The sequence below is a fragment of the Rhincodon typus genome, chromosome 16 (assembly GCF_021869965.1).
Source record: "Rhincodon typus isolate 14 chromosome 16, sRhiTyp1.1, whole genome shotgun sequence".
NCBI lineage: Eukaryota > Metazoa > Chordata > Chondrichthyes > Orectolobiformes > Rhincodontidae > Rhincodon > Rhincodon typus.
In genome coordinates, this window is record NC_063347.1 from 15715637 (window position 1) to 15737175 (window position 21539).

The 21539-nt window shown below is 41.2% G+C and overlaps 2 protein-coding genes across 7 annotated transcripts in view; one reads left to right on the forward strand and one right to left on the reverse strand.

Annotated features, from left to right (window-relative positions):
* Positions 1–513: 513 nt before the first annotated feature.
* Positions 514–9462, reverse strand: ccdc51 (coiled-coil domain containing 51). 5 transcript variants are annotated; one of them, XM_020513779.2, is made up of 4 exons: positions 9102–9292; positions 6519–6859; positions 3851–4015; positions 514–2438 (listed from the first exon to the last, which is right to left on the reverse strand). In XM_020513779.2, exons 2-4 carry the CDS (start codon positions 6807–6809, stop codon positions 1665–1667), a joined length of 1230 nt encoding a protein of 409 aa, XP_020369368.1. In that variant the 5' UTR covers positions 6810–6859; positions 9102–9292; the 3' UTR covers positions 514–1664. The 5 variants fall into 5 exon arrangements, with proteins under 5 accessions (XP_020369368.1, XP_048462658.1, XP_048462656.1 ...); XM_048606701.1 differs by lacking the exon at positions 9102–9292 and adding an exon at positions 9311–9462 and having other exon boundaries at positions 520–2438; XM_048606699.1 differs by having other exon boundaries at positions 520–2438; positions 8895–9304.
* A 288-nt stretch (positions 9463–9750) lies between these two features.
* brpf1 (bromodomain and PHD finger containing, 1) overlaps positions 9751–21539 on the forward strand; it is a 57255-nt gene continuing 45466 nt past the window's right edge. For both annotated transcript variants that reach the window (XM_048606420.1, XM_048606421.1), the window contains exons 1-2: positions 9751–10141; positions 15565–17112. In XM_048606420.1, the coding sequence (XP_048462377.1) occupies positions 15575–17112 (1538 nt within the window). In that variant the 5' untranslated portion in view covers positions 9751–10141; positions 15565–15574. The remainder of the gene's footprint in view (positions 10142–15564; positions 17113–21539) is intronic.

Below are 21539 nucleotides of genomic sequence, written 5' to 3' on the forward strand. Positions count from 1 at the left end.
CAGGGATTCCTGGCTGACAGATATAAACAGGATTGTCAGGGCTTTGCTTACTTCAAGAGCCAGCCTTGAGCTAGCTTGGTCAGTGTTGTGTATGATGCACGTGTAAATAAAGGGTAACTTGGTAACGGGATACCGACCTTTGAGAACGTATTTAAAAGGCCTTTTCTACTGGACTCCCTGCTTTGCATTAGGAATACAGAAAACTGCATGGACTGGTGAGCACTGGTGTTGAATGCTGGAACTATATATCAATCATAACACAGGGACTGCGTGATATCACTAAACATCATGGAAAAATATTTTTAAACCTTGCAGGAGTCAGAAATTGTGCAAGTTGCCTGACTTCTTTCTAGAATCATTTTTAAGAAAAATATCAGAACCTTTCATCATTTGGACAATTGCAAAGCTTGATTTTAAACCTTTCCGTACAATTAAAGTTTATTCTTCCAGGTAGCAAAACAAGTGCTCATGTATCTGGTGTATTTTGAAATAAAAATTTCACTGCATTAAAAGTATCTCTTGAACAAAATGTTTATTATCGGTGGTTGAGCAGCAAACAATTTATTTAATCAGTGGATTAAATTCCAAACCTGATGCCTGGAAGATTAATTCTTAATTCTTGAACTGATTGTGGTTTCATCATGTAAATTTGCTGAGCTTATCTGTTGCGAATAATTTTATGAAGCAGCTTGTGCTTACTATACAAAAACTAACTTAAAGTTAGTATGCAGGTACAGCAAGCAAATAGGAAGTCAAATGACATGCTGATCCTTATTGCAAGGGGATTGGAGTACACGAATAATGGAAGTCTTGCTCCAATTGAAGAGTCCTTTGGTGAGACTATACACAGAATACCGCGTGCATTTCTGTCCTCTATGTTTAAGGAAAGATATACCTGCACTGAAGGTGGTGGAGCAAAGGTTCACTAGGTTGGTCCCTGGGCTGAGAAGACTGAATGATAAGAAGTTGAGTAACTTCAGTCCACATTCTCTGGGGGTGCGAAGAGTAGGAGGTTGTTTTATTGAAGCATGGTAGACTCTGAAAATTAATACACTGAAAAATTCTCCCTGGCTGGAGAAATGGGGGACAAGCTCAGGACAAGGAGTCTATCATTTAGAGTTGAGACAAGGAAAAATCTCTTCATTCAAAGGGCTATGGTTCTTTGGAATTGTCTACCTGAAAGGCGTATATGTTCCATTGTTGATTATACTTAATGTTGTGGTGGGCAAATGTTGCGTGGCCTCACGAGAAATCGAGAGATATGGGAAGCAGGTAGAAAAGTATTATTGAGCCAGATGTTCAACTACAGTCACATTCCTGCGGAATTTTCTAAATGGAAATTAAAGTGAAAATGAAATGAATCCTTGGATGTGGAGCTTCTTATTCCAGTGTTCAGATTGTTAGCAACACTGAATGATCTGCATAAGAACAGTGACTGCATTTCTAAAGCTATCTATTGGTGAAATATCCGAAGGGTGCAAGAGGCTATTTAAGCACAGGTTCTTTCCTTCGAGAGTAAGAACAAGATCAAAATAATACCTCTCAAAATTAAAAAAAAAACACTTCAATTGCCAAAACTAATTGTCCCAATTACTAGAAAATAATATCTACTTTTCTCAAACAGCATAATGCCTACATGCTACATTCATGCACGACAGTTTCTTTCAATTTCCTTTGAAGAGCACGTATAACACTGGCAGTGTGAGTGCAAATGCAGCATATGTCAGCATTGTGTTATACAAAGAACTTGCTCGGATATGAGATTCTAGCCTTTTCTCCGTCTCTGCTAACCCATCAATCATATTCTCCGTAGCAAGAATCTGCCAATCCTGTGTCAATCCTGAAGAAACAGTCTGTGATGCCTTAGCTTGTGTGACAGATTTTACTGTCCTAATGTCAGATGCAACCTTCCCAATTGCTTGTTCCAGACCATTTAATTTCAGTTCTAGTCCTTCTAATGCTGCACTCGTCTGTTTTGCAGAGCTTGCTTGTTTCTTCAAAGCATCCATAACGTGATCTGGTTTGAGACCAGATTCTGTTTTTTTCAGATTCGTGGTGGCCTCCTTACCTGCTTGCTGAAATGCACTTTTGTCATGTACTAGTTCCTTCAGACTTGTTACAAGTGTATTGAGTTTTTGGCTTTGAATTTGGTGTATGGAGGCTTGCTCTTTAAGAGCTTCCTGCAAGTTAATTGGCCCTTTCTGTGCCTCAAGAAGTAATCCCTTCAGCTCCTGCAATCGAACTCTGTTGATGTAGGTTGATCCCAGAACCCCGATCATAGCACCCAACACGGACCCAATCACAGACCAGTTTTTTGTTCTCTCTGCTCTAGTCCGCTCTTTCTCATGGCTTTCTCTCACTGCTGCAGAAAAGAGAGCGAATGTCTCACGTTCCAGCTCCTCTGCATTTTCGTATGCTGTTCGGTGCCGTCTTTCTTCCTGATTAGAAAAGAAAAATTATAAGAAAGTTTAATTTTACTCTTTCCATTTAAGAAAGGAGGACAGGAAATATTACATGAGGGGGCAAGTAATGCAGATAAAAACAGGAAGTTGAGCCCAGAAAATTCAGAACCTGAATTCTATCATATATTACCATTATAGAATGTTAATGGCAGAATCCTAGATACCCTACCTCTGAGCCAGGGTTCAAATCCACCTCCTCCAGAAGTGTGTCATAACATCTCTGTAACAGTTGATTAGAAAATATCCAGGGTTCTTGTGCTGCAGTGGCAGCGTGCCTATGTCTGAGCCAAAAGGCTCAGGTATGAGTCCCACCTGCTCCAGGGATGTGCAATAGCAACTCCGAGTAAACTGATTTTAAAAAACCTAGAACGTTCATGGCACAGAGAGATGCCATTTGGCCCATTGCATCCATGCAGCCAAAAAATGAACTGTCCAGCCTAATCCCACTTAATAGTCTTTGATTTGTAAACCAGCAGGATGCATCAGACCCTTACCACCCACTCGGCAAAAAAAAAAATTTCCTGATCACCCCAACCCTTGTCCTACTCACTCTATCTCTACATCTCACAGTCACTGAGCACTCTGCTAAGGGAGCAAGTTCTTGCCTCACAATTTTGTACATCTCAAATCAAACCTCACCTCAGCCTCCTCTGGTCCAAAGAGATAACAACAGCCTATGCAAACTTCCCTCATTGTTACAACTTTCCAGTTCTAGCAACATTCTTGTAAATATCCTCTGTAGTTGCCCCAGGGCAAATGCATCACTTCTGTACTGATGTGACCAGAACTGCATGGTGAAAACCCCAGTTTTACAAATCAAAGACTAGAAAGTGGGATTAGGCAGCACAGTTACATTTCTTGCTGGCACAGACACAACGGGCCAAGTGGCCTCTTTCTGTCTCTGACGTTGTGGCCTAACCAATGATTTGTACGTTCTGAGGAAGGGTCACTGGACGAGAAATGCTAACTCTGTTTTTTCCTCCACAGATGCTGCCAGACCTGCTGACCTTTTCCAGCAGCTTTGTTTTTGTTCCCGACTTACAGCATCCGCAGTTCTTTCAGTTTTCATGATTTATACAGTTCCAGCAAAATCTCTCTGCTCTTATATGTTTTATAAGATGGTTAATAAGGGAAAGGATTTCTTAGGCCTTCTGAAGCCACTGTATCGACTTCTCCTGCTAATTTCAGGGAAGGACAATCTCTCCAAGGTCCTTAACTTTCTCTATAACTCTCACTGTCGTCCCATTATTTGTTTCTTAAAACATAACATAACATACAGGTCAAATGCTTTTTACTGTTTTAAATTACAAACAGCCTACATGTTAACAGGAACATGTAATAAAAAATCCCACAGAAGTAAAACAGCAAAAGTAAAACTATTTTCTCACCTGCAGCAGTTTATGCTCCTGGGTGGCCAGTTCTAGATAGTGACTGTCCTCTCGTGAGACTCTGTCTAATCTATCTCGAACTTCCTTCAGTTTCAACTGTTGATTTTCAAGGGTTTCCCGACTTTGTCGAACAACACCTCGAGCCACCATGAAAGCTTTCTCTGCCTGATAGAAGTAGAGCATTCATCAGTCAATCAAAACAAGCTTGGTATAGTGAGCCTTCTTACTCTAGAACTCTAGTTTACTTTGGGCAGTTCCAGTGTCTTGTAATGACTAAGTATGTTTATCTGACTTAGAGTCATAGAGTCACAGAGATATATATAGCATGGAAACAGACCCTTCAGTCCAATTCGTCAGGTCGACCAGATATCCTAAATAAATCTAGTCCCATTTGCCAGCATTTGGCCCATACCCCTCTAAACCCTTCCTATTCATATACCCATCCAGATGCCTTTTAAATGTTGTACCAGCCTCTACCACTTCCTCTGGCAGCTCATTCCATACACTTAATGGTAATCTCTGTGTGAAAAAGTTGCACCTTAGATCCCTTTTAAATTTTTACCCTCTCACCTTAAACCTATGCCCTCTAGTTTTGGATTCCCCACCCCGGGGGAAAGATCTTGTCTATTTGCCCTATCCATGCCCCTCATGCTTTTACAAACCTCTATAAGGTCACTCTCTGGCCTCCGATGCTCCAGCGAAAATAGTCCCAGTCTATTCAGTCTCTCCCAAAGCTCAAACCTTCCAATCCTAGCAACATTCTTGTAAATCTTTTTTGAACCCTTTCAAGGGACCAGAACCGCACGCAGTATTCCAACAGTGGCTTAACTAATGTCCTGTACAGCCGCAACATGACCTCCCAACTCCTATCCTCAATGCACTGATCAAAAAAGGCAAGCATACCAAATGCCTCCTTCACTATCTTATCTACTTGTGACTCCATTTTCAAGGAACTGTGAACCTGCACTCCAACGTCTCTTTGTTCAGCAACACTCCCCAAGATCTTATCATTAAGTGTACAAGTCCTGCCCTGATTTGCCTTTCCAAAATGCAGTACCTCACATTTATCTAAATTAAACTCCATTTGCCACTCCTCGGCCCATTGGCCCATCTGATCAAGATCCCATTGTACTCTGAGGTAATCTTCCTCGCTGTCCACTACACCTCCAATTTTAGTGTCATCTGCAAACTGACTAACCATACCTCCCATGTTCCCATCCAAATCATTTATGTAAATAACGAAAGCGGTGGACCCAGCACCGATCTGTGTGGCACACCACTGGTCACGGGCCTCCAATCTGAAAAGCAACCCTCCACCATCACCCTCTGTTTTCTACCTTTGAGCCAGTTCAATATCTAAATAGCTGGTTCTCCCTAACCTAGCTAACTAGTCTACAATGAGGAATCTTGTCGAATGCCTTACTGAAGTCTAGAAAGATCACATCCACTGCTCTGCCTTCATCAATTCTCTTAGTTACTTCTTCAAAAAACTCAATCAAGTTAGTGAGACACGATTTCCCATGCACAAAGCCACATTGACTATCCCTAATCGGTCCTTGCCTTTCCAAATATTTGTAAATCCTGTCTCTCAGGATTCCCTCCAACAACTTGCCCACCAACGATGTCAGGCTCACCAGTCTATAGCTGCCTGGTTTTTCCTTACCATCTTTCTTAAATAGTGGCATCACGTTAGCCAACCTCCAGTCTTCCAACACCTCACCTGTGGTTATCGATGATACAAATATCTGAGCAAAGGACCCAGCAATCACTTCCCTAGCTTCCCACAGAATTCTAGGGTACGCCTGATCAGGTCTCACTTAAGGGTGCTAGAAGAAGGTAGCATTTACATGTCATCTTTAAATGCTGCAAAACATCTCAGAGGAGTATTAATAAACAAAATTTGACACTGAGTCACAGGTGACCAAAAACTTTGTCAAAGGTAACACACGGATACTATTTGGTAATGATGTATTATTATTAATGATTCTTGCTTTCAGTGGTTTTGACATCAAGCAACAACCAAAGCATGCTCCTGACTTATATCGAGTCCCATTTTATCAGTTGACACACCAGGATCCAAGGATGAAAAATATTTCCTCAGTATTTCAGTTCCAATGAAAGGTTAACTTATGTTGTTACTTTCCAGATGCTACCTGACCTGATGATTGTGTCCACTGCTTTCAGTTGCAAATTCAGATTACCAGCATTGTTTTTTTGAAACATGTACATGTAAATAAACAATAAAATCACTGCTTGTAAGCTCTTTACATTCATTTGATATGTGCATTCAACAAGGGTCACTCTTCTTCTCATTGGGAAATCAAGAGTTACAGGGAAGGGACGGGAATATGGATCTGAGGAATGTTAGGTCAGCAATGATCCTATTGAATAGTGGAGCAGGCTTGAGGGGCTGAATGCCCTACTTCTGTTCCTATTTCTTATGGTCTTATGTTGGATGATGCACAGGACCCCTGACTTTTTAACTCCCTCACTTAGTGTGCCTCTACTGGAGAGCAATGAATTCAGCACAGACCAGGAATAAAACAATGAGAACAGGTTTAATCTCTTTAGGTGCTTTTCACAGTCCACTCGTTCAATGCTACCTAGGCCACAGGTTATAATAGTATTAGCATATAGTCATAAATGGCAAATAAAAGCAGTACATTACCTCAGTGACTTTGAGCTGTGCTACTTGCACCTCTTTCAGTCCAACAAACTCCTCATATTTCTCCCACAAGGAATTGGTTGTGATTCGAATATGCTCAACAGTCTTTTTGCTTAAATCTTTGCTCAGTTCCACCCACTTCAGCTGTGTGGCATTGGTAGTTTCATTTAGAGTCTTGGTAACTGATTTCTGGGTGGGCTGTGAGCAGTAAACTCGCACTTGGAGACTGTTGCTTCTTGCAATATGGAAGCAAGAAGCACGGGGGCACATCACACTGAGCAGCTGCCTCTTCATCTCCGGGTTCACTTCAAAAGTGATATTATTCAGCCAGAGCTACAAATAACCTGTGAATACAGAGACAAATGTGACTTACAGACCTCATGCAGCAATGTTAATACTAGCCAGCATTTAGATAGAATGTTAAATGTAGTAAAATGGCAAGGTGCTTTATAGAAACATTATCAAACAAAATGTGACAGCAAGCCACATAAGGAGATATTAGGCTGGGGACTTTGGTTAAGGGGTAAGCAAAAAGGAGAGAAAAAATGAGGAAGATGGGTCTAGGGAAGGAATTCCAATGTGTAGGCAGCTAAAAACAGTGTCATCCATGTTAGTATGCTTAAAATTAGGAATAGTCAAGAAGCCAGATAATTTGGAGCAGTGCAGATATCGGAGGGATGTAAGGTTAAAGGAAATCACAAAGATAGGGAGGGGAGCGCATGAGCATTTTAAAATTTAAGTGTTTGTTAGCTGGGAGCCAATATAAGTCAGCAAACTCAGAGGTGATTGATAAATAGGATATGGCGAGAGTCAGTTCTGCTGCCTGTGTTCTTTAGATGACTTCCAGTACAAGGATGGTAGAATGTGAAAGGGCAGCCAGGCGAATGTTGACACAGTCATGTCTATATAGGTGTGAATGAGATGATTTCAATAAAGCGATAATTACAGAGATTGAAATAGTGATCATAGTAATTTTCCAGGTAAATGGTTGAATGTTCATCTTGGGTTGAACTAAGGTTGCAAACAGTCCTTCACCAACTGGCAGTGCAATGTCGCAGCTCTCCCTATTCACTGCATTCCACACATACCAATTCATCCATTCAAGACATCATCTAAAGAATGCAATTGAGTTGTTCCAGAAGCAGGAACAACATCAATTTTCTTCTCAGTTTAACAATTTACTGTAAAAACTTGCCTTCAAATCTCACTAACATTCATTGACAGTTATAATTTAAATCCTGTTCTATCAACATACTTTTAATGGTCTACCATCTTTATTCCCTGGCAAGATAAACCTACCCAGTCAAACTTATTGTCAGTTTAAAACATCAACTAAGAGAAATTTCACATCTTTAAAGGATACAGAGTCAGCATTACCAGTTATAAACTGTGTCCTGTAATGAAATGCTCCCCACAACCACATCACCAGAGTTTCCAAATGAGCAAAATCATTGAGTGAATAAAATACAGATCTATATTAGCAGAAATAATTCATTTTTTAAGTTTATCAATATAAACATTTAAAATGGTAAATTAAGAATTCAGGGGTGTTGTTTTCTAGATAGGGGCTTGTGAAAAATTCAGTATGTGACTACAGTAATGGTTTATGAATATTTTTATAAAAGCCAATTCTAAACTAAATTACAACAATGAATTGCATCATATAATATTACTAAATATTACTAAAAAGACAATTACTTCACTAAGAAGTACAAATATGCAAGGCTTATTTTAATGAGACAATTATATACTTCAACATTGTGATTACAGATTACATTAATTACATTTTCTCAATTAAAATTGACACTTTTATAAATTCTTCTGGTACACAGTTCATTGTCTTACTTTCTATCTTCCAAGTATTTGGCAATTTTACATTAATGATGCCTCCAAAGTCTCAAAAAGACCTGCACTTTTCTGGAATGTTTCATGCTTGCTTTGTGGCACTTATTCAAACACTGTATACCATATTTAATATATATCATACTTAACGTGGAGCAGACTTGGAGGGATCAAACAGCCTACTCTTGTTCCTATCTTCTATGCCTCTATGCATAGAATTTACACCTTCATTTATTTCTTATATCAATCATTTCTTCACAGTCTAAAGATGAGCGGGTTCGGTGGATTAGCCATGCTAAATTGCTCCTGGTGTCCAGGTATGTGAACGTTAGATGGATTAGGCATAGGAAATACAGGGTTACAGGGTTGGGGGGTGTGAGGTGGAGTGTGGTGTGAACGCGATGGGCTGAATGGCCTGCTTCCACACAGTTGTGATTCTGTGACAATGTAATATCTCTGTTGCACTAAGAACACAACAGTCACTTTCTCCAGCTTCATCAGACTGACCCATCCCCCTTCACGAGAGAAATTACTGGCCTTTCAGGTTAGGAGTAATTCACCTCTCACTCCTCCGTGCGACAAGGTTCTTATTTTTTACATACATATACAAGATTCTTTTCGGTGGTAATTATAGCATAGATTCCTAAGGCCGGGTTGAAGTTTTTGTGCTGATCCTCTCGCCAATAGCCGCATTTCTGCTGAGTGCCTCTGGCTCCATAACCTTTCCCCACTCCCAGCTCTGACCTTTAACCCTCACGGCGATCACTGCGCCTCCGGTGAGAGGAACCGGTTTCCCTGGAAACCGCACCGCCCTCTCACTGCCCATTGCCGCTCCCCCGCCGATCTTGGCTTCCTGCCCAGAGACATTACAGCGAGCTGAAGTCATTACATTTTAACTAATTTACAGGAGCCCCGCCCCGGATCCCTCACCAACCGCAAACTCCTCCACTTACTTCACCATCCGCGTCCACCGATTCGTCTGAATCATGCCGGCAACCAACGTTTCAAATAGAAAGAAACACGGCGGCCTCCCCTTTTGTTTACACCGTGTTATTCGTTATTTTATTTCCACTTAGCTGCCCTGCCGTTGAGTGTCTGTTTCCGAATTAATTCTTTCGAATGTGCGCATGACAAACCTGTCACTTCATTTACTCTCCGGATTGTCACTCCCGATCGCTCCCAGCAGATTCGCCTCTTTCATTCATTCTCATAATTCAGGCAGCTGGAAAATATAGTTGCTTGTGAGCGCCCATAATAAATCGAGCAGGGCAAATCACCGCGATGCATATATTTCTAGTCAGATTTTCCTCTTTGCGCCTTGCGTATTTTATTCCAGGAAATGAATGCAGTGTAGACTGTGTTGAATGTGCTGTTGACTGAATTCAGAGTCAGTTGTTGGTGGAGGAGGCGCCTTTGTTCCATCTTGTGAGTGGAACCCTGGGTTAACATTCAAACTGAGGGGGAAAGAGCCATTTGGTAACAGAGAGAGGGCAGGAGAGGTTGGGGCAGGTCTGGACTGTATGTCTGTGTGAGTTTGGCTCTGTGTTTAGTCTCCTCCTGAACCCTGGCTTCCTCTGTGTGTGAGTGGGGGTGGGGGTGCCCCTGGGAGAGATGCTGTTGTTATGGAGCTCACAGCCTGGTTCCTTTACTGACTGCCTGGTGGTGATGGGCCTGCTCTGGAACAGCACACCGCAAACCCCCATCATCTAATCACACACACCATCACCCCTCTGCACTGACATCACTACAGGAGCACAACAGAAATGATCCATCCTCTTAACTTGGTAATATTCTTAAATATATATGTTTTTTCAGTTGCTCTGTTCTTAAATGCTTAATCAGTCCAACTCCCCCTCCTCAGTTATAAATATTTATTGTAAAATATGCTGATAGATGTAATGAAACTCAAAGAACAACTTTAATTTTAATACATTTTGCCATTTTATTTGCAGAACTGATGCTTTGTTCAGGTTGCCAAAAGTCTGACACTATGGCTGTTGTCATTTTTCAGCAGATAGTTGCTGAAAACTGGATATTTCATTTACAATTATTATGTATTTATGCTGATTTGGCAGGCCAATGCTGCTATCACCATTAGGCTAGTTGTGCTCATGTGCTGTGCTATGTGAGTTCTGCTAAACCAAGAGCTATCTCCCTGATCTGTCATTGTTGGAGTTAAATGTTAACTTGCACTTTTGTGAATATATGATGAATGAAACGCATTGAGTTGGAGTTAGATGCTTGTTGGTATTGATTTGTCATTTGGCTGTAGTAAAATTTGTTCATTGCTGTGTGATATTTAAAGCACCATTGCAGATGTGCTTGCAGAATGATGTATGAAATTATACTTCTGTGTTCTGTATGTGGAATTATTTTTTCTTCATTCTTAAATAGAATGTGGGCATTGCTGGCAAATGTAGCATTTGTTGCCATTCTTAGTTATCATTGAATTGAGTGGCTAACAAGGCATTTCAGAGAGCAGTTGAGAGTCACGACTTTGCTGTCGTTCTAGACTCACATGTAGGCCAACCAGGTTAGGAATGCAGATTTTTCTTCGTTAAAAAAGTTAATGAATTAGATGGATTTTTACAACAATGACAGTTTTATATTCCATATTCATTAACTGAATTCAAATTCCACCCGCTGCTGTAGTGAGATTTGTCCCCAGAGCATTAGACTAGATTATTCTGGAATACTAGTGCAGTGACATTATCACAACACTGTCATCACCCCATTGGTTTGAAATATTTCAAAAGGTTATCATGCTGTTTGTCCAACATTTGACACTCTCTGCTGTGTTCACAACATTGGACTTGAACATGTTTGTGGTATTGCAGAATACATGTCTGTTTTATGCAGACGGCATTGGTTCTGGCATGCCTCAGTCAACACAATGCTGTGCACATAACTTGTGCCTATGTGATCACTGCACTTTGAATGTGTAGTTGGTTATCACTTGGAATTGCATCTGTCATTGCTAAATAAAGCTTGTAGCTTTTACAATTCCACTTGGCTCCATAAACAGATACATTCAGTTTTCAAGCCTTTTATTGATTACTGGCTGATCTTCCATGGTATTGCTCTGGAGTAGCCTATCATATGACTGCGGCTGTTTGTACTGTTCAGCTATCAAGTCAGCCTGTCTCAGACCACAGCTAAGGGCCTTTGCATCAAGATTATTTCCATTGTTTTTTTTTGGCTTATTTGGAAGCAAATTGAATTGGAAGTGTTTGAGTTTTCTGATAGCTGCTTCTGCCCTGGGGAAAAGCCAGAAGACAAGCAGGAAACGCCTGGCTTGTTAGGTTCTTGTGTTTGTTGTTTCGGGGTATTCCATTCTGATGTGTTTTGTGCAAAGTAAGACATCTAATGAAAAGATATAGCAGTGAGATTGTGCACTCCCAGATATAGTCCTTGTATTTAAAAAGCATAGTTTAGTGAATGTTCTACATGTCCCCTTCTTTGATTGCAAAGCAAGCAATTTAACTGCTTGTGCTGCAGCCAATATCTATGGTTGTGTAATTGGAATCATAAGGATTCAAGAGCAATCCTGGCTGGCGTAGCATATTTAACCAACACATGTAGCTTATGCTATGAAATGGAGAAAGTCTTACTTTTCAGTCAGATCACTTGCCATGTCTTTTTTATGAATGTGCAATTAGCATGTTCCAAAACTTGTTCCAGTGCTTCCCTGGTCAGCTTCCTACCTGGGGCCTTTATACGTTTGAGCTTGTCTGGATTTGAGCTGCTCATTTCCTAACTCAACAGTTGCTATCACTGGCGTGTTCATTGACCAACACTGGTTCCCAACTCCCTGCAATATTTAAAATTCTAATCCTTGTTTTCCAATCTCTCTGTGGTCTGCCTTCTTGCCATTTCTGTCAACCTCCTCCAGCACGACGATCCTTTGAGATCTGAAGAAGGGTCTCGACCCGAAACGTCAGCTTTCCTGCTCCTCTGATGCTGCTTGGCCTGCTGTATTCATCCAGCTGTACACCTTGTTATCTCAGATTCTCCAGCATCGGCAGTTCCTACTATCTCTGTAATCCTTTGAGATCTCTTTGCTTCCCCAGTCCAACCTTTGGACAGACCATTTTTATTCATTCTACCTTTAGCAGCCGTGCCATCAGCTGCTTGGGCCTGAAGTTCTGAAATTCCTTTCTAAACCCCTGGAGTGCTCTCTGCTTCTTTCAGATGCTCCTTAAAACCTGTCTCTGACCAAGATTTTGTCTTGACCTGATATCACATTATGTGGCTTGATGTCAAATTTTATTTGATAATGCTCCTGCAAAACACCTTGGGATATTTATCAAGGTGTAGAGCTGGATGAACACAGCAGGCCAAGCAGCATCAGAGGAGCAGGAAAGCTGATGTTTCGGGTCCTGGTCCTCTGATGCTGCTTGGCCTGCTGTGTTTATCCAGCTCTACACCTTGTTGTCTCAGATTCTCCAGCGTTGGCAGTTCCATTATCTGTGGGATATTTATCAATATGTTTTTGCTGTGACAGGGTTAAATGTCCATACTGTTATTCCATGAATTACTATTTGAAACAGCAATGGACATAGTATGCAAACTGTCATATTTTTGACTGTATTAAAGGAGACAAACTCACTTGACCAATAACATTTGCAAAATACCTAAACATATGGCAATTCTTATGTGGCAAGTTGTCAATAACTAGTTCAGGAAGCTCTAAGTTGAACCCATGTACTTTTCTACAAGGAAGTCAAATTGTGGAATGGACAAAATTGTACACCAATTGTCTTCTGGCTTTTTCCCAGGGCAGAAGCAGCTATCAGAAAATTCAAACACTTCCAATTTGGTTTGCTTCCAAATAAGCCAAAGAATTACTATGGAAATAACTTCTTGATGCAAAGGACCTTAGCAATGGTCTGAGACAGGCTGATTTGATAGCTGAACAGTACAAACCGCCCCAGTCATAACCTAAAAGGCAACTCAAGAGTTATTTGTGAAATCATAGGAGCAGTTTGCACCTCATGATCAGATGTTAAAGGTGGGCAGCTGGATACACAAAGGAAGGAATAAATATATTTCATAAAAATTTAAATTAAAAATTTAAGATAAAAATGCCAAAGCATTTCCCTGACTTGGTAGTGTTTAAAGTTGTGCCACGTTAAGGATCCTTGCACATTCCCCTTTCATGTGTCTGGTACGTGATGAGTTTGAACTCTCCTTGAATTATATATTCAGTGACCAAGGTGATAGTTTTGTTTCATGGCAGCGATGGTGTAATCAGAAAAGTCAGCAATGACCTCTAATTTTTAGTTCCTGCTCGCAGCCATAACTAAACACAGGATCAATAAACAGGTGTACAAGACAAATGTGGAATATTGATATGGATTTAATGCTGTGTGTATGTTAATTTAAATTGTCTAATTAGTGTAGCTTCCTGGTTCTTTTCCCATTTGGTGTCTTATTTTAAGAGTAATAGGATCGTACAGCATGGAAACAGACTCTTTGTCCAACCAGTCTGTGCTAACCATAATCCCAAACAATATCCATATCCCTCCAAACACTTTTTATTCATGTACTTATCTAAATCTTTTAAACGTTATAACTGTACCTGCATCCACAACTTCCTCTGGAAGTTCATTCCACACACGAACCACTCTGTTTTAAAAAAAATTGCCCCCATGTCTTTTTTAAATCTTTCTCCTCTCACCCTAAAAATTTCTCCTCTAGTCTTCAAATCCCTCACCCTAGGGAAAAGACACCTGCCATTCACCTTATCTATACCCCTCAAGATTTTATAAACCTTTATGAGGTCACCTCTCAACCTTCTACGCTCCAGTGAAAAGAGGCCCAGCCTATCCAGCTCTCCTGATAACTCAAATCCTCCATTCCCAGCAACATCCTGGTAAATCTCATCTAAACCCACTCCAGCTTAACAATATCCTTCCTATAACAAGGAGACCAGAACTAGATACAGTATTCTAGAAGAAGCCTCACCAACGCCCTGTACAATCTCAACATAACGTCCCAACTCCTGTATGCAAAGGTCTGACCAATGAAGGCAAGTATGCTGAATGCCTTCTTGACAGCTCTGTCTACCTGTGACACAATTTGTTCTTTGAACTCTTAGCATGGTCCTGTGTGAATAAAACATACAGATTCAGACATAGTAATATTTAATGTGCTGAATGTAACTTCACACAGTCAAGTACAGTAATCCATAAGTATACCGTCTTAAATGAAACGTGTATTTATTACCACCTAAGTATGCATTACCATGATCCAAAACTAATATAGCACTTGTTCGTTCAGGCACTGCAATGGCATTAATGTCATAAGGAACTGAATGCTCTCTAGCTCAGTTTTGCACAACAGTGAAAAAACATGGGCTTGTTCAAACACAGCAGCATGTTGCTGCCAGGTGACATTGCTTTGTCTGACTAAACTTTCCACCCAATGTCTTTGCATCAGACTGTGCTGAGTGAATCCTGCCCATTGAAGGCACCATGATGTATTTGACTTGTTCAGTAAGGTCATGAATAATGAATGGTTTGTGATGATTTGCTTCTGTTTTTATCACAGCTGCTACTGTATTTTCTGTTAAGTAAAATACAATGGTTAGGTAAGCCTTGTTGCATACTGGAAATCGATTAAATTGGTTAAATATCTCAAGTGCAATACTTTTTTATTGCTTGTACCCACTCAGCATTGTCAGTGAGCAACTACATATGTCATCACCACATTTGTTTTTGGCACTGTTTGTGACTGGGCAGTAAACCTCCAGCATCTGGCTGGAGCAGAGCAATGCTAATGTTTTCCTTGGTGCTTTGCCTAATGACCTGTCAACTTGCCATTAAACTGACCTGATTTGTGAATAACATGAACATTAGACTTGTTCTCCTAAACTGTCACCCTGTAATTATGCAATGCACTCTTGACAGTAATCTCCCTAACTCAAAAAAAATTTAGATCAATGGATTAGGTCAAGTCCCAAATACTTCATTTTTGGGGGCATAATGTTAACAACTAAGTAAAACAGTGTCAGAATTCTAGAAAGGTTACCATCTCATGGATTTCTATTTCATGTTGGAGTCTATTCCCCAATGGCACAACTCCATATCTTGTTCTCTGTAATTTATTTAGAACTCTCTGATGATATTAAAAGATTGTATCTAATGAGGCATTCCTGTTGATATATAGTATGTAACACTGATTGGATTTTTGTTTCTGTTTTCAGAAGTAGCAGGATGGGTCTGGACTTTGATGTGAAAACATTTTGTCACAACCTGCGTGCAACCAAGCCTCCTTATGAGTGCCCGGTGGAGAGTTGTCGGAAAATCTACAAAAGTTACAGTGGCATTGAGTACCACTTGTACCACTATGATCATGACAACCCCGCTCAGCAGACACCAGTGCGGAAACCTAAGAAGAAGGGGCGTAACTCGCGGACGGGCACACAGCAGTCTCCGAACCCGTCGGAGATCTCCCAGTCGCCGACCCGGGAGATGCTGACGTATGCTCAGGCACAGCGCCTGGTTGAGGTGGACATTGAAGGGCGGCTGCACAGGATTAGCATTTTTGATAATCTAGAGGTGCTGTCGGAGGACGACACGACAGTAGAGGATATTGTTGAGTGCAACAGCAACAAGGAAAATGCAGAGACTCCGACGGCAACCCCGAAAGCCAACAAGCACAAAAACAAGGACAAGCGCAAGGACTCCAGCCATAACACCAGTGCTTCTGCCACCAAACTGCCAGAAGTGATCTATCGTGAAATTGACCACAGTGCGTCAGATGCTCCTCCCCGCCCATTGTCATATTACCGTTATATTGAAAAGTCTGTAGAGGAATTGGATGAGGAGGTTGAATATGACATGGATGAGGAGGACTATGTTTGGTTGGACATCATGAATGAGAAAAGGAAAATTGAAGGAGTGAACTTCATCCCACAGGAGGTGTTTGAGTACCTTATGGATCGGCTGGAGAAAGAATCCTACTTCGAAAGCCACAACAAGGGAGACCCGAATACGTTAATAGATGAGGATGCCGTCTGTTGTATCTGTAATGATGGCGAGTGCCAAAATAGCAATGTGATTCTTTTCTGTGATATGTGTAACTTGGCTGTACACCAGGAATGCTATGGAGTCCCCTATATACCTGAGGGCCAATGGCTCTGTCGTAGGTGTCTACAGTCTCCATCACGGGCAGTAGATTGTGCGTTATGCCCCAACAAGGGTGGCGCATTTAAACAGACAGATGATGGACGATGGGCACATGTAGTCTGTGCCCTGTGGATCCCGGAAGTCTGCTTTGCAAACACTGTTTTCCTAGAACCAATTGACAGTATTGAGCACATCCCACCAGCACGCTGGAAGTTAACTTGTTATATCTGTAAGCAGCGAGGCTCAGGAGCATGTATTCAGTGCCACAAAGCCAACTGTTACACAGCATTCCATGTGACCTGTGCACAGCAGGCGGGACTGTACATGAAAATGGAGCCTGTGCGGGAAACTGGTGCAAATGGCACTTCATTCAGTGTACGGAAAACAGCATACTGTGACATTCATACACCACCAGGGTCCGTGCGTAAGCCTCCTGCTCTTTCCCATAGCGAAGGTGAGGAGGAGGATGATGATGAAGGAGAAGACGGGAAGGGGCCCAGTTCAGAGAAAGTGAAAAAGGCAAAAGCCAAGTCTAGGCTAAAAATGAAGAAAGCTCGCAAGATCCTAGCAGAAAAACGGGCTGCAGCACCTGTAGTTTCAGTACCCTGCATTCCACCTCATAGGTATGTGTGACTTGTTAGACTGTGAACTGGAGCTGAGCTTTTATGGGTAATTATCAGCTATGACTAAATAATACAAAGCTGTCAATAGGTATGAGACTTCAAGGGGTTAACTCGTGTACACTGATCAGAGAGGGATGGTTTGAAAATGCATACTAAAATCCCCATGAGAGAGGGAGCTTCCTCAAAACATGTAAATTTTATTTCAAATCTCTTGGACATTTGCTAAACCAGCAGCAGTTAATAATACATATTTTTAATATTACAGTAATTTTATGTGAATTGTAATAAACAGTTGTATTTGAGGACAAAGTTAACTTTTGGAGTAGGTACTGGACAGCATATGTTGCACTTGTTCATTACAAGGAATTTTAGCTGTGGGTGGAAGCTGATGGAATAGGCTAATGTCAAACAGTGATTGCACTGGAAGAAGAGATTGTTAGGAGTTACTAAATCGGACAGTGTGAAGGAGATTAGTGCACACCAGGTGAAGGAAATTTATCCCTAGAGACCTGGGATTAATGATGGTATCTATGTTGGCATTAATTTACTCCTTCACTCTGGCTCAAGAACTCCAAGCTAAATTTGACAGAAAATATCAGGAGCAGCAGACAGGACAATATTACACAACATCTCAATTACTGACAGTTTTCCGTCATCAATTTAGTGTTTTTAGGAATGCATTTTTTTTTAAAGAAATGCTGTCGGTCAACTGATGCAGTTATTACGTCTAGGGATATAGTAAGCAGAGCAAAGCAGTTACCCTTATAGGCTATGTTTATACACTTCCTAGTGGCCATTACAGAGCACTGGGGAGCAATTTTTAATAGTGTGTTAACTTCATAATTGTGACTAAACATACCCAGTGGCCTTGAAAAGCTAACTATATATTTGTGCAATGTCCTATTTCTCTCTAAATTTAAATTAATTCTGCATATTTCTAAAAAGATTTTTTAAAAAATACTGCCTTTTACAAGATTGTATTAAATCAGAACCTAAAACAATCATAATTGTTCAGACCTCTACTGAAAATTTGAGTTAAAAGTGAGGGGATTCATCACTCTATATTTAGCCCCACCTGTAGCCAAGCTGTTCACATGGTAGAGTAGCAATGGCGGGAGTTTCTGGGGATAATTCGGGATGCACAGCAATGAAAAATGAGGTTAAGCTAGCTAGTAATATAAAAGAAGATTGCAAGAGTTTTTCTAAGATATATGAAAGGTAGGATAGAGGCAAGACCGGACCTTGGACCATTGGAAAACGAGGCTGGAGAAGTAGTAATAGGGAACAAGGAAATGGTAGTGGAACTGAATAGGTACTTTGAAACAGTCTTCACAGTGAAAGACACAGTAGCATATTAGAACTTCAAGAGAGTCAGGGGGTGAGGTGAATCAGGTGGCCATCAGTGAGGAGAAGGTGTGGAGAAGCTGAAAGGCCTGAAGGTGGATAAATCACCTGGACTGGATAGATTACACTCCATAGTTCTGAAGGAGATAGCTGAGGAGACAGTGGATGCATTGGTGGTGATATTTCAGGATCACGGGTTAGGGAGTGTACCAGAGGACTGGAAAATGTTTAATGTAACACCCCTATTTAAGAAGGGAAAGTAAAGGCCTGTTAGCCTGACCTTGGTCGTTAGTAAGATTTTAGCGACTGTTATAAAGGATGAGATTGTGGAGTACTTGGAAGTGCATAGTAAATTAAGGCTGAGTCAGCATGGCTTTGTTAAGGGGAGGTCATGGTTGACAAATCTGTCAGAATTCTTTGAGGAGGTAATAAACAAGTTAGACAAAGGAGGGCCAGTGGATGTGATCTATTTGGATTTGCAGAAGGCCTTTGACAAGGTACTGCACAGGAGACTGCTAAATAAGATAAGAGCCCATTGTATTAGGGACAAGGTACTGGCATGGATTGAGGACTGGCTGACTGGCAGAAAGTAGACAATGGGATGGCTGCCAGTGACAAGTGGAGTTCTGTAGGGTTCAGTGTTGGGACTACAGCTATTCACATTATACATTAATGATCTGGATGAAGGAATGTTGTTGTGAAGTTTGCAGATGACATTGATATAGATGGAGAGACAGGTAGTGTTGAGGAAGTGGGGAGGCTGCAGAAGGAGTTGAACAACCTAGGAGAGTGGGCAAAGAAGACAGTATCCAATCATCATGCATGACATACAGTGATGTCATCATTGCTGAATCCCCAAGATCTCGGGGATTACCATTGACATAAGATTGAACTGGAGCAGTCACACAAATACACTCTACAAAAGCAGGACAGAGGCTAGGATTCTGTGGTGAGTAATTCATCTGTCTCCCCAGAGTCTGTCCGCTATCTCTAAAGCGCAGGTCAGGAGGATGATTTAACATCCTCCAGTTGCCTATAACGGTGCTGTTCCAACAATACACAAAAACATGACACCATACAGGATAAAGCAGCCTGCTATGATGGCAACCATCCAGCACCTTCACTACTCGCTCCCCTCACTTCTGATGCATAGTGACAGTCAGGTGTATTGTTTACAAGATGCACTGAAGGAACTCATCAAGGCTCCTCTGAAAGCACTGTCCAACCACATGACCTCTCCCACCTAGAAGAACAAGGGAACATCAGCTGGAAGTTGTCCTCCAAGCCACACACCATCCTGACAGAATCATAACACTATTCCTTCAACATTGCTGCTTCAAAATCTTGGAACTCCATTCTGAGTAGTGCTGTGGATGTACCCACCCCCTAAGGACTGCAGCGCTTCAAGAAGACAGCTGACCACTGCATTCTCAAGGACAATTGTGGATGGGCAATAAATGCTAGCTTAGGCAGTGTCACACATATTCATGAACAAATAAAAAAGGAATTTCCTGGTTTGCTATCTGAGAAGATTTCTATACTTGATCTGTTTACTGATATCGGTTTGACTTGGGACCAGATTTAAATTGCTGTCAGGTGAAAGGAAAACATTGCCGCAGGGATTGCTAGATCTTTGAGGGCTGCTATCTTTGAGGTCAATGGCAAATGCTATTAGTTTGACTGCAAAACCTGTTGGCTGAATGAACCTTAGACTTGTGATATTTAAGCACTTGAAAATCATGGGTGTCTTTAATCTTCACAATTAATTTGGAATAGTCAGATTGGCAGAGGAAAACATGAGGAAGAATTCACAGCGTATAATTGGGACAGTTTCTAGAACAATATGTTGTGGATCCAACCAGGCATCTGGTGATGTGTAATGGAAGGTGTAAGAAATGATGTTGAAGATAAAGATCCCCTTGGAAACTGTGACCATAACATGGTAGAATTTAGCATTCTGTTTGGGATGTGCCGGTGAGGTGGGATTAGCTGTGGGTAATACAGGGTTACAGGGATAAGGTAGTAGGGTGGGTGTGGGTGTGATGCTCCTTTGGAGGGCGGTGTGCACTCGATGGGCTGAGTGGCCTCTTACAGCATTGTAGGGAGTCTGTGCTAAAGGCACATGTCCTGAATGTCATCTTAACTACCTTATTAACCTGTCCTTCCTCCTTCAGGGATTTGTGGACAAGCACCCTGAAATTCCTGTGTTCCTCTGTGCTTCCTGGTGTCCCACTGTTCACTGTTCATTAATTGTTCTTCCAAAGTGCAGCAGCACACTTATCAGGGTTAAATCCCATCTGACCAATTGTTTATATCCTCCTGTAACTGAATACCTTCTTCCTCACGTCAACCATCTGGCCAATCTGTGTGTCATCCACAAACTTACTTGTAATTCCACTGTCCACATACATTCTCATCTACCTCATTTATATAAGTCATTAACAATAAGGGACCCTGCATCTGATCCCTATGTTATACCACTGGACACCACCCTTCAGTTACACAAACAGCCTTCTACCACCACTAATTTTGGATAATAATGGCAGAAGAGTTGAATAAATACTTTGCATGAGTCTTTGCATAGAGGACATGAATAGCATTTCAAAATTGCTAAACATCCTAGGCACCTTCACTGAGGTTTTCTTTGCAGAATGAAGAAATTAAAAACTGTATTGTAGAGTGTGTCTTATAGCCTTCCACTATGGACAGAAGGGAGGAGACAAGAGAGAACGAAACCTTGTTGAAAGGCTCATTGCTATCAACACTTAGTCATTTCTCATTAGATTAAGTGCTTTGTTCTCACCTTAAGGATGGCCCCACCCATTTCAGTTATTTGTCAGTGCAGAGTCCAACTACACAGCTACACATTGCAATATTATAAAATATAACTTTACATTATTTCCCTGACTAAGGGATTCAGATCTTCTCTATTCTTTTGGATTAATATAATTGAATTAATTTGTAAGATGGCCCTCTTTAATGTATTATGTTTTCCTGGTAGGATAAGTGAGGTGAAAACCATTTGGGAGTTAATTAGAGACAACAAGGTGCAGGGCTGGATGAACACAGCAGGCCAAGCAGCA

Coding starts and splice junctions, on each gene's coding strand:
- ccdc51 (XM_020513779.2), bottom strand. CDS start 6,809: ATGAAGAGGCAGCTGCTCAGTGTGATGTGCCCCCGTGCTTCTTGCTTC. Junction 4,016..6,518: donor CACAGCTCAAAGTCACTGAG/GTAATGTACTGC, acceptor TACTTCTATCAG/GCAGAGAAAGCTTTCATGGT. Junction 2,439..3,850: donor AGGAGCATAAACTGCTGCAG/GTGAGAAAATAG, acceptor TTTTCTAATCAG/GAAGAAAGACGGCACCGAAC.